Source organism: Lycium barbarum, chromosome 6, assembly GCF_019175385.1.
Source record: "Lycium barbarum isolate Lr01 chromosome 6, ASM1917538v2, whole genome shotgun sequence".
NCBI classification, from domain to species: domain Eukaryota; kingdom Viridiplantae; phylum Streptophyta; class Magnoliopsida; order Solanales; family Solanaceae; genus Lycium; species Lycium barbarum.
In genome coordinates this window covers 102015735-102029096 of record NC_083342.1, presented here as the reverse complement: position 1 = coordinate 102029096, position 13362 = coordinate 102015735, and the positions used below count along the sequence as shown (strand labels likewise).

Below are 13362 nucleotides of genomic sequence, written 5' to 3'. Positions count from 1 at the left end.
CACTCATGCATCAGATCATCTCATACATTTAGCAGATTTCCTTTTGACTGCGTTTGACCGATTAATAGTAAAGTTAATTTGAGATCTTAAAGTTTTGTTGCCCACGGTCCACTGAAATTCAGCCCTTTGTCGATTCGTAAAAAAAAAATTAAAAAAAATAATAATGAATAAATTTAAAAAAACCAACAACAACAATTAGAGCCGGCCTTGTTATTTACAGTCGCGAAATTAAGTGATTTCTAGACCAGCATATTCAATATTAACGCTAAACATAGATAATCACACACAAAACTCCCAAAAAAAAAAAAATCGAAGTTTTATTTGATAATTCTCACAAAATACGGCATTTAATACGTAAGCACAGCTCATTTAATACACAGAGCTCTGAACATAACATGTACATACACAAAGCAGAAAAAGACAGTTACATTCCAACAAATTATTTGCTATATATGTAGCTCACACCAAAAACATGCCTTCTATCATCCTTAAACAACTTCAATTGATCCTGCAAAGAAGTAACAATGTACAAAATTATCAGAAAACATGCGGATAGGTAAGATAAAAGGACAAGGAAGAAATAATTGGTTTGTATCCCTTTCATCGTTGGCTGATGATAATATTGCCCAACGAAAATTCATCATTTTAGTGCAAATATTTGTGGTTATGGACATCTTATCACGTGCTTTAATGTGTCTACCTCATCTGACATAGCTATTTTTTTTTTTTGGGGGGCTGTATTTGGTACTAAGAAAGTTATTTTTGAGGAAAAATTTTGCTTTTAGTCAACCACAAGAAATAAAAATGTTTTCTACTTAAAAAAGAAATAACTTCCCTCACTTGTGACAAAAGTCTTTATTTTTGAGGAAACTTTTTGCTTGTAGTCAACCACAAGAAATGAAAATGTTTTCTACTTAAAAAAGAAATGACTTCCCTCACTTGTAACAAAAGTCTTTTTAATTCCTTACAACTATTTAAGCCTTTAATTTCATTCATTTGCTTCAACCAATATTTAGACATTATTATCAATCTCTAATACTAAGATATCAGAACACTATTCAATTTATTAATATTGTTAATTTGTAGAGTAATATATATGCATTCTTTTCGAACGATATTTTTCACCCACCAACTAAACAAAGATCATTTCCTAAAAATATATTCTAGGTAACATTTCTTGAAAAATATTTTATAAGAAAAATGACTTTAATTAAGGGAAGAGTAATAGTACTTGGTGCAATCAACACTGGGTGAGATAGGGACGGATAAGGAGATTCCACAATTCTTAGGAAGACCCTGTGCTAGTTGACCATTTATTTTGATCTTTTGATATGCATTCTTGAGACAAGTGCATGCAGCCTGTCTATCTGCTGTAGTTGCAGCAGCAGATGAAAGAGATTGACAACCAGCACAGCAAGGTTGTGGTGGCTTCCCACCAGTACCTTGTAAATAGCTGATGCATGGCTTAACGTTGCTAATCACAGTGCCACAAGAGATAGCACCTTCTGAAGTTGGTGCAAGTAAGAGAATTAGCAGCATAAATAATAGGGCCATGATCAATGGTACTGCTTTTGCTTGGCTTGAAGAATTCATGGTTAAAAGACCAAACTACTACCAAAAAAAGACTTTAGATTTAGTAAAACTTGTTGCTGAGACTCTTGTTTTGAGCCTGCTTTTATAGATGAGATTTAAGAAGGCTCACTATCACAAGAAATTTATAAAAATGAAAGAAATGTTTGGTTTAAGTGATTGAGTGCAAGAAATGATGGAAAATTATTGATGTATTTTCTTGGTTAAGATTGTGTATAGTTCTCTGGAAAGTCAATGTTTGGTGCAGTCGATACTGAGGCAAGGAACTGTCATCTATTCAACATAATGGCCATTTTCCATTCACTTTTCTATTGGGAAAAGGTAATTAATTGAATAAACTCACAAATTCACCTCTTCTAACAGAAAAGAATACACCCCCGTTGAGGTTGCCAGGTATAACCCACTGTCTGCAAGAGTTTAGGTAATGAGGGTCGGCCTATTATCACAATTAGTCTTGTAAGCGAGTTTTAATTAATCTAATAATGTGGTGCTTTTAAGGCTTTACTTTTTTTTTCCACCCCTTACTAAAGGATGCCTTTATCACTGTTCGTTGCGTATTCAGTCTCAGCTGTCTTCTTTGCGCTCTTATCCAATTAATAACAAAAAAAAACAAATATTACTCCCTCCGTCTCATAATAAGTGTCATCTTAACAAAAAAAAAATTATCTCATAATAAGTGTCACCTTAGGAAATCAAGACATAAATTGACTCGATTTTTTTAATTCTATCCTTAGACAATAAAGTAACATCTAAATGATGATTGGAAAAGCCACATAATAACTTGGTATTGTTGGATTTCCAATGTCAAAAGGTTTACCTCTTGTGCAAGCTCTAATCAAAAGGTAAAAGTAATTTATTTTTATTTTATAGGGGTAATTTGGTAAACTTTATATTGCATTATTAATTTTTTAATATGCATGTTTTTGGCTAAGGTAACACTTATTAGAGGGCAGAGGGAGTACCAATCATAACAAGTAACATTAAGCTGGAGTTGGCAATTCCAATGGCAAGGTCTAGAATCGAGCAGGGTTTTATACAAGGAAAATTAATCTGAAAAAATCCACTTGGATGAAGTCGATATGATAATACATACTTTGCTTTAATGTTAAGATATGGCATTGCTGAAAGCCTCTAGAAAATGGATATCTCAACTTTTTAGCATAAAATTCTCACAAGGATGGCTCAGTTTTATTTCTGAATTCTGGATCATTCACATGATTAACTATCTGGACTGTCAAATACTTGATTCGTTGTTTCTCTTTTATTAGGTAAATATGTAAGAAAGAGTGTTTTCCAACTGCACCAATTACCAAAGTAATTGCAACTTGCAAGTAATCCAACTCTAGGGGCAAACTCATTAAATGGATCAAGTGTCACAAGATTGAAGTTCTTGAATTTATAAGTCATTACGTGTACAAATTTTTACTAATTTAATCATTGAATCTTGCGTTAGAAGAAATTGTTTAATTGTTTTTATGATATTAGGATGCAAAAGTCAGTACGCAATAACATAATGATAGCAAGGGAAGTTAGAAAAGAATAGAGAAAATAATGTACAGAAACACGTAAAAAGGGAAAGAGAAGGAGAAGTGAAACCAGCAGTGTGTGGCTCTGTGAAGTTTATCCACATTTACTTTAGTGGAGAAAGAAATGAGATAATCGTAGTTGAATAGCTCTCTGTTTTAATTCTTACACCCCCTTCAAAATTTAACAATAGAGATCATTCTAATTAATGTTACCAAGCATTGAGCAACATGATATAAAGTCCCTATCCCTTTCACTTCCCCAGTATCCTTTATTAGAACCAAACAATTGCTAACTTCACCGATGGATGTATTTGGCTTTAAGCTAATGCCATCCCCTTTCTTTAGCCGTGTCTTTGTTTCTTTTTTGTTTTCACCCTTTTGTACTAAGTTCTTTATATGTCATAATCTGTGAGCTTGCATTCTCCACCTTTTATGTCATCACAATAAGTGCATTCTGCGGAGAGTCTGCTGCAGCTAATTTCCATAGAGTAGCATCCTCGCAAGTACATAGGTTGGAAAAACAGCTATGTAAAAAATTCTCAAATTCATTTGCTTAGTAAAATCTCAGTAATGTGGCGACAATAGAAGGTAGTATTACAATAAGAAACTGACTTTGAATATAGAAGATATTACAGATAAATAGCCCTCTTTTCAGTTTTGAATGTAACACTGAGAGGAAGTGGAAAACAAACTGAAAAAAGACACCAGTACACACTGATGAAGAATCAGCTAGTAAATGGATGAACTGTGTTACACATGCCTGGGTTTTTGAGACACCAAAGTGGCTGAATCGGTTCAGCACCTATTCCCCTAGCAACCATTCTGTACCTCCATTCACTCAGTCGATCAGTAGCCTCTGCATATCTCTTCATTCCTGTTTCATCACAATTCCCTGACCACAATGTTTCTGCCATTGCCGATGCTCTTGGCCAAATTCGTGAGTCCATAACAGTTGAATCAGCTTGTTCGGACCATAATGCTACTTCCCCTCCAATTACCAATTGAGCCTCCTTATCAGTCAAGCCATAGGTTATATCATAGTTGTAAATGGTTTCCCAGGTCTTAAAAGGACCACACCAGGATCCACCATCGCCTTGGTCAATACCTGGTGGCTGGTCATAGCGGCTGTCATTTCCAACGAAGCCCCCATGGCCACAATCCAAGTAATAGTAATCTGCAGACGACACAATGACACGGTAGCCAGAAGTGACAAGCTTTTTTATATTGCTTGGTCCATTATTCCAAGTCTGCATAATAACATTCTCGGGAGAAAACAGAGATGGATTCGCTTTCACATTAGCACTCAATATAACATCCTCCCAGTACACCACCGTACGGTTGAGTGAGAGGATTTCAGGTAAGGTATTATTGATAAACTTCTCGAGTAGCTGACTGAGAGTTCCATTGCTAGCAACAAACTTTTGGATTGATGGATCAGTATTCCAACAGGCTGAATTGATCTCATCTGCTCCTGCGTGAAAGAGGGAATCTGGAAACATGGCAATAGTATCGTGGATGACATTCTTGGCAACTTCATAGGTCTTGGGAATCAAGGGATTCAGTTGACCAGTGCCTGGTTCAGCTGCAAGAGCTGGACCACCAGCAGGCCACCAGAACATATTTGCACAAGTGACTATCTCAGGGTAAGCTTCGGCCCAAGATCCAGTATGTGCTGCAATATTTGCAAAATCATCCAAACTTCAGACATTTAAGTGTTAGCAATAATCTTTTTCTTCTTTCCTATTTACACAAAGGTATCAATATCATATTCCATGGTTAACAAAGGAAATTTACGTGCTTTACAACATGATATTACCTTCTCGTCAGGAGGATTATAGCATTTTGCCTCTGATTTAGATTATGGTATTTCGGTGAAGTAGCATAATATCAATTCTAGACATATTGATCTAGAATTTATAGTCATTGACACGCCATGTAGAAGAAAATTGTCAATGCTACAAAAGGAAATCCACCATAAATGGGGCTAACTATCAAGATTGAGATCGTTAACCTTCTAAAATCTCGCTCACATACTCATTGAAAGCATCAATCATTTTCTCCTACATTTTTGTACATATATCGAACGATCTTTTACTGGTATTGAGAAGAGTACTCAATGCGCTAGAATCCTCATTTTCTCGTGTTTCACTCTCCAATTGTTAGATCTTCAAACTATTTACGCCTAGTCACAGACCAAGCCGGTTTATTCAGTTCAAAAGCTAGCGCTCCCTCTTGCTCCTATGAAGCTAATTGAATAGTTATTATTTCAAAACGGTAACATTTTCAACTTAGAGTAAAGCTATGTCTACACTGAAATGACAGAAGAGAAACAAGGTTTCGACTCTAGCTGAGCCTAAAGGTTTTTTCCCATCAATTGTTCCATGTGTATAAAAGGTTATTCACACCTTTTCATTTGATTGATCTAAGTTCATGCAATTTATTAATAAAATAAATATTTTTTTCTATTCATTTTTATTATTTAATCTTTAATTACTCCCTCGGTCTCAATTTAAGTATCTCGCTTTCCTTTTTGATGTGTTAAATTTATTATCCTAGATAACAAGTTTATAACCACAAGATTCAAATGACACTGCAGTACATTATACGCATCTTTACTTTAGACCACAAGATTCAAACTCTTTATTTTTTAAACTCTGTGATTAGCCAAACTAAGACACTTAACTTGGGACGCAAGAAGTATTTATTTATTGCATTATGTATTAAAAGTTCAAATGTATACTACTTATAAATTAATCAATGATACTCTTAAAAATCCAATTTTGTTCCTTTTCGGGGTTACCTAGAAACCAAAATTATCCACAGATTATTATATTCAACTTGTGCATGATTGTATAATGTGCATATATATCCAAAAAAGTAAATTACCAGGCATATCAATTTCAGGTAAAACCCTAACACCATATTCCAATCCAAATTCCACGATCTTCTTCACATCCACCGGCGAATACATCATCTCATTCCCATACGCTCCTTTTCCGGCAAGCTCCGGCTCCGATGGAAACACAATCGGAAACGAATGTGAATCAGTTATATGCCAATGAAAAACATTCAATTTATTCATACTCATAGCTTTAATTAGCCTTAACAAATCATCAACTTCATAGAAGTTTCTAGAAGTATCCAACATCACACCTCTGTGCATAAAAATCGGCGAATCGTATATATACACGCCGGCAGCAACGTTTTTTCCGTATACGAGTTGTGAGAATGTTTCGAGTCCTCTCATGGCTCCCCATACGGTAACGGCGTTAATGTAAGCGGTAACGGAGTTGTTTGAAGGAGTTGAGAGAGTGTAGGATTCGTTAACGCCGTGAGATAACGGTGAAGTGACGTCAGAAACAGAGATGATGAGGTGGAGTAACGGAGTTGGTGAGGTTAGGTTGATGGATGGGGTTATGATGGGATGGTGATGTTCGGTGAGGATGACGTGGCGGTAACGGTTAACGGCGGGAGTTAGGTAGCGGTGGTTAGGGTGGGAGATGGTGAAGGTTGGTGAGAGGAGGATGGATTTTGGGCTGGGCCAAAGGAATGTTGTGGGCTTGGGCCAGATATTTATTGGGTAATTTGTAGTAGCTGTTGTTGTTTGAGGAATGAAGATAAGGAATAGTAGTGGAAGAAAGGAAAAGAATGTGAATGTGAATGTGAATGTTCTCTCTCCACTCATTTTGAAGGTGAGAAATGAAATGACTTTGAATTCCAAGTAAGCCATTCAAAGAGTATTTATATGTTTTGCTAAATATTAAATCTAGAATATGAGTATGTGTGTATTACTTTGGAAAATGGGGAGAAATGGGGAGTTTGTTGGATTATGTTTGGACTTTGGAATCTATCTTGTGGGAGGAATGGATGGAAGGACTGTATAAAGACTTGACTTGGTTACTTTCTTTTCAGCTTTAAAAGTCTATCCTTCTAATTTGTGGGTTTGTGATTTGGATATCATGTGACTGAAATTTCAATCTTTTTTCACCCTTAGGCCTATGTATGGTAAATAAATTTTCACGTGATCATACAATATGAGAACATGAGGCATTTGTTCGTCTTTGGTTTTTTGGATTACTCTCTCCCGTCCTAAATAATAGTCGTTAAATGATCAAATGTCCTTTTTTGTAATTTTGTGCTTATTATGCTGGTAGCTCTAGCTTAAGCATGAATCAGAATTACCTTTTTGATGGGATAATGGAAAGCGTTCACCTTTACTTTCTCGTATTGACTAAGTATTTGGTTTTGGTTATTGAATAAGGTGCAATTAACAAAAAGTAAGTAAGAAGTCAAGGCATTTAACCTTACTTTTAAGTTTATAAACAACTCATGGTTAGTGAAACAAATTAGATGAATGAAACAAAAGTTAATCAACAGCCAACAAGAGGTAATTCATGTCAATGCAATTTCAATGAAATCCAAAATAGTACTAATTTAATTGAGAAAGGACCAAAAGGACTGATCAATAAACCCAATTAATTTACAGAGATTGCAGGCGAACAGCTAAAGATTAAAAAAAAGTAGTTGTCTCCTAAAATGCCCAGACGGCTGCTAATTTTTATTGTACTCTGTTTTTGACTTGTTCTATTTTTTGGATCGGCTTTTGATTTTTGTGCTTAGTGGTCGTTTGGTGCATGACAAAATTATACCGGGATTATAATCTCGGGACTAATTTATCCCATATCTTGGGACTATTTTATACCATCTAGGAAATGGTATAAAATAGTCTCAGGATAAGTGGTATAAGAAGGTATATTCCAGCTTATACCATGGGATGCATTTTATACTTTGTTTGGTATAAGGTATATATCTTCTACCAAACATGATATAAAAATTAGTAGGGGTTGATTGGTAGAAGGTATAAGCTGGGATATCCCAACACTAATTTTTATATCATGTTTGGTAGAAGGTATAAATTTATACCTTGTACCAAACATGATACAAAAATTAGTGCTGGGATATCCCAGCTTATACCTTCTTAACCCACTTATACTGGGATAAATTAGTCCATAATCCCGGGACTAATGAGTCAATCTACCAAACGACCCCTTAGAGTATTACACTGCTACTTTATTGGGTGGGCCAACGGAATGTTGTGGGCTTGGGCCAGATATTTATTGGGTAATTTGCGGTAGCTGTTGTTGTTTGAGAAATGAAGATAAGGAATAGTAGTGGAAGAAAGGAAAAGAATGGGAATGTTCTCTCTCCTCTTATTTTGAAGGTGAGAATTGAAATGACGTTGAAGTCCAAGTATTTTTAAAGCACCAGTTTGAGAAAGTTTCGTCGTCCGTTAGGGCATTTCGGCAAATAAAATGAAAACCAAGGGTAATTAATAAATCATTCTTCAACTCTTATTTGACTCTACACGTGTCCATTGTGGCAGGCCCTATGTCTCCTTCTTCATGTCTTTATTTTCAAAATACTCTCTTACATAAAAGGTCTACCCATCTTTCAATTTTTGTCCAGAATCTTCATTATCTTTCATTTCGTCGTCCGTTAAGCATTAAAAAAAAAATGTGATTCCATATTAAACACCACCCAATATTAAAAAATAAAAAAATAAAAACCAACCAATATTAAAAAAAAAAAAGTAAAAAAAGTGAAACTCACCATCTCCAAACTCACGAGAAAAAAAAGTGGATCCCATATTAACAAAATCAAGCAATATAAAAAAAAGTGAATCTTATTTACATTTACATTTATTTACACTATATAGAATAGCCAGTTGGGCTCACATTTCGTCGTCCGTTTTTCGTCATCCGTTTCAATTTTTAAAAAACAATATGGGCCCCATATATATTAAACAACAAAAAAAAATAACAGCTAATATTAAAAAAAAATTGTGAACCCCATATTAAACACCAACCAGTATTAAAAAAAAAAAGTGAAACCCACCACATCCAAACTCACGGGAAAAAAAAGTGGACCCCATATTAACAAAATCAAGCAATATTAAAAAAAAAAAAAATTAATTCCATATTAAAAAAATAAACAATGTTAAAAAAATGCTTAGAAAATCAAACAACTATATAAATCAATAATGATAGATTCATTGTCACATGCGTATCAACCCATTAGTGTGAGCAAATAAAATTATTGTACAGCAACATACTTAAAAATTGTAGGCCCCAAAAAAAAGAAGGGAAGAAAAAAGGTGCAACCCACTACATCCAAACTCACGGGAAAAAAGGTGGACCCCATATTAATAAAATCAAGCAATATTAAAAAAAAAAAAAAAAAAACGAATCCCATGTCAAAAAAATAAACAATGTTAAAAAGAAAAGTGTTTAGAAAATCAAACAATTAAATCAATAATGATAGATTCATTGCCACATGCGTATCAATCCATTAGTGGGAGCAAATGAAATTATTGTACAGCAACATACTTAAAAATTATGGGCCCCAAAAAAAAAGAAGGGAAGAAAAAAAAAGTGCAACCCACCACATCCAAACTCACGGGAAAAAAAAGTGAACCCCATTAACAAAATCAAGCAATATTAAAAAAAAAAAAAAAAAAAAAAGTGAATCCTATATTAAAAAAAACAAACAATGTTAAAAAAAAAGTGCTTAGAAAATCAAATAATTAAATCAATAATGATGAATTCATTGCCACATGCGTATCAATCCATTAGTGGGAGCAAATGAAATTATTGTATAGTAACATACTTAAAAATTGTGGGCCCCATATTAAACATCAAACAGTATTATAAAAAAAAAAAAGTGCTTAGAAAATCAAACAAGTAAATCAATAATGATAGATTCATTGTCACATGCGTATCAATCCATTAGTGGGAGCAAATGAAATTATTGTACAACAACATACTTAAAAATTGTCGGCCCCAAAAAAAAGAAGGGAAGAAAAAAAAAAGTGTAACCCACCACATCCAAACTCACGGGAAAAAAAAGTAGACCCCATATTAACAAAATCAAGCAATATTAAAAAAAAAAAAAGTGAATCCCATATTAAAAAAACAAACAATGTTAAAAAAAAGGTTCTTAGAAAATCAAACAATTAAATCAATAATGATGGATTCATTGCCACATGGGTATCAATCCATTAGTGGAAGCAAATGAAATTATTGTACAGTAGCATACTTAAAAATTATGGGCCCCATATTAAACACCAAACAGTATTATAAAAAAAAAAAAAAAAAAGTGGAACCCACCACACTCAAACTCACAGGAAAAAAAAAAGTGAACCCCATATTAACAAAATCAAACAATATTAAAAAAAAAAATTAATCCCATATTAAAAAAACAAACAATGAAAAAAAAATGCTTAGAAAAACAAACAATTAAATCAATAATGATGGATTCATTGCCACATGCGTATCAACACATTAGTGGGAGCAAATGAAATTATTGTACAACAACATACTTAAAATACTTATATATTAACATAAGATAGAATTTAATTACTTTTTCATTTTTTCTTTACTCTAATAAATGTGAAAAGAGATTAATGTCATAAAAGAAAAAATAATATTAAATGGAAATCAAATAATTTATAAGGTAAATTAGTGAAATTATAATTCTAATTGACGTTTCCTTAAAAAATCATGTAGAAAACAACATGACAAGTAAAATGAGTTAAACAAAAAATATTTACTAAAAATTAAAAAATAGAAGTTCTTCATGGCCCCATATTAAACATCAACCAGTATTAAAAAAAAAAAAAAAAAAAGTGGAACCCACCACATCCAAACTCACGGAAAAAAAATGGACTCCATATTAACAAAATCAAGCAATATTAAAAACAAAATCAATAATGATGGGTTCATTGCCACATGCGTATCAACCCATTAGTGGGAGCAAATGAAATTAATGTACAACAACATACTTAAAATACTTATATATTAAATAAGATAGAATTTAATTACTTTTTCATTTTTTCCTTACTCTAATAAATGTGAAAAGAGATTAATGTCGTAAAAGAAAAGATAATATTAAATGGAGATCAAATAATTAATAAGGTAAATTAGTGAAATTATAATTCTAATTGACGTTTCCTTAAAAAATCGTGTAAAAAATAACATGACAAGTAAAATGAGTTAAACAAAAAATATTTACTAAAAATTAAAAAATAGGAGTTCTTCATTTAAATAGAAAATCAAATTTCTACTTTGTTTCATTTTAAACATGTAAAATTAATATAATAATTTGAATTAGAATTATCCAAATCAAAATTTGATAAAAAAAACTATATGTATTACTTTACTATTACTACTATATCGAAGAGCCGGTTTATAGAGGCAAGATCGTCGTCCGTGTTCGGTCCTACTTTTTTATTTAAGGGAAAAAAAAATCCTTTGTGGTCCCACCCACTTTTTTATTTAAGAGCAAAAAAATGACGTTTTATACTTTATATTACCAACTCTTCTAAAAAGTAGATAGAAATACTCTAAAAAGTAGATAGAAATACTTTATTATATTTCTATCTTTCTACTATATAGAAGCAGCGGTTTACCCATGCTTCGTCGTCAGTCACTCTTTAAAAAAAAAAAAAAGGTGGACCCTACCCTCTCCAAACTCATAAAAAAAAAGTGGACCCCACCCTCTCTAAACTCATGAAAAAAAAAGTAGACCCCATATTAGAAAAAAAAAAAAAAAAGGTAACATCAAAAAAAAAAAAAAAAGTGCACCCCATATATTAAAAAATCAAACAATATTCATGTAATTTCCAAAGTATCCTCATCAAATCAATAATAGTGGATTCATTGCCACATGCGTATTAACCCATTAGTGGGAGCAAATGAAATTATTGCACAGCAAAAAACATAGACCCCATATTATTACTTTTCTTCAAAATATTTAATTGCTGTATTTGCTATTCCGCCATGTCATTTATTTGTTATGTTTACTAAAATAAATATACTTAAAATATATATATTTAAAGTATACTTAAAATATATATATATTTAAAAAATAAGATACATTTTATTTTTATTCTTACTCTGATAAATGTGAAAACAAATTAATATCAAATGAAGATCAAATAGTGAATAAGGTAAATTAGTCAAATTATAATTCTAATTCACGTTTCCTTAAAAAACCATGCGAAAGACAACATGACAAGTAAAATGAGCTAAACCGAGAATATTTACCAAAAATTTAAAAATAGCATTTCTTCGTTTAAATAGAAAATCAATTTCTATTTTGTTTCGTTTTAAACATGTAAAATTAATTTAATAATTTGAATTAGAATTATCCAAATCAAAATTTGATAAAAAATAATAAGTATTTTACACCTTTAAGTTAATCGAATTACAATTGAAAGTATCAACTGATGCTTAAATATTGCTATTATTTTATCTCAAAGAGAGGAAAATAGTTTTCTTTTAAACAAGTCTTCTCTTTTAAAAAATATTAATAAATTTTCGTAGCAAACACGAATATAATAAAGTTTTATATACGGAGCACCAACTACATATATATAGATACACTATAATTCGAAGTGTTGGGCGCACGGGCATAGGCCATCTAGTTTATAAGATATTTTGTTAAATAAGTACTGGCAATTTTACTTGTTCTGTATTGACTCAGCACACTCCTTAAGGAGTTACAAATAAAATGATAATTTTCTTATATCACCACTAATTATTATTTAGTCACCTAATGATTGAAATCAATCAAATATATTTTAAAAGTTGTAGCCACTTATAATTTCTTGAAGTTTTCAACTCTATAATTAATAATAAGGGTAAAGGAGCGAGTATTAGATTTAGAGTATGAGTATATGTGTGTTTGTTGAATCTTGTAATATTACTTTGGAAAATGGATAGTTTTGTTTGATTGTGTTTGGAGCAGTGTTTAAAAGGCGAGGGCGTAAGGTGGAGCATTTTACGTCTGCCTCAGTGAGGCGTAAGCCCCATGGGGTTTTAATTTTTAGTATTTTATAAAATGATATAATTATAATAAATACTTTTAAATAGGTAAAATAGCGTAAAAAATTGAAGAAAACTATAAATAAGTGATATATATATATATATGCTCCACCCCCACAAAAAAACTAATTAGAACAATCTATTATACGCTACTTACAAGTACAAGTGACTGCTCGTTACTTTTTTGAGATAGTAGAAGACAAGATAAATAATTGGAAAAGAATATATATTAGGCATTCTAGCAATAAAAAAAAGGTCTTGACTTTTAAATTTAATGTTTCAGTTCCTTTTTTAAAACATTTGAGTAATTACATGTTGACTTTTGAGAATTTAGGCATTATATTAAGGACTTATTTAACAAA

The 13362-nt window shown here is 32.1% G+C and overlaps 2 protein-coding genes across 2 annotated transcripts; both read right to left on the bottom strand.

The window, feature by feature from the left end:
• Nucleotides 1-300: 300 nt before the first annotated feature.
• Nucleotides 301-1938, bottom strand: LOC132599885 (non-specific lipid-transfer protein 1-like). Its single transcript, XM_060313053.1, has 2 exons — nt 1232-1938; nt 301-508 (listed from the first exon to the last, which is right to left on the bottom strand). The coding sequence occupies exons 1-2, from the start codon at nt 1591-1593 to the stop codon at nt 499-501; spliced, it is 372 nt and encodes a 123-aa protein (XP_060169036.1). The 5' UTR covers nt 1594-1938; the 3' UTR covers nt 301-498.
• A 1688-nt stretch (nt 1939-3626) lies between these two features.
• LOC132645086 (beta-hexosaminidase 2) lies at nt 3627-7236 on the bottom strand. Its single transcript, XM_060361862.1, has 2 exons — nt 6003-7236; nt 3627-4788 (listed from the first exon to the last, which is right to left on the bottom strand). The coding sequence occupies exons 1-2, from the start codon at nt 6844-6846 to the stop codon at nt 3842-3844; spliced, it is 1791 nt and encodes a 596-aa protein (XP_060217845.1). The 5' UTR covers nt 6847-7236; the 3' UTR covers nt 3627-3841.
• Between the last annotated feature and the right edge of the window lie 6126 nt (nt 7237-13362).

Bases quoted from the DNA above. Each gene is read 5' to 3' on its own strand.
- LOC132599885 (XM_060313053.1), bottom strand. From the start codon at position 1,593: ATGAATTCTTCAAGCCAAGCAAAAGCAGTACCATTGATCATGGCCCTA.
- LOC132645086 (XM_060361862.1), bottom strand. From the start codon at position 6,846: ATGGCTTACTTGGAATTCAAAGTCATTTCATTTCTCACCTTCAAAATG. The intron at 4,789-6,002 runs GTAATTTACTTT...CAAATATTGCAG, and splicing joins ACCTGAAATTGATATGCCTG to CACATACTGGATCTTGGGCC.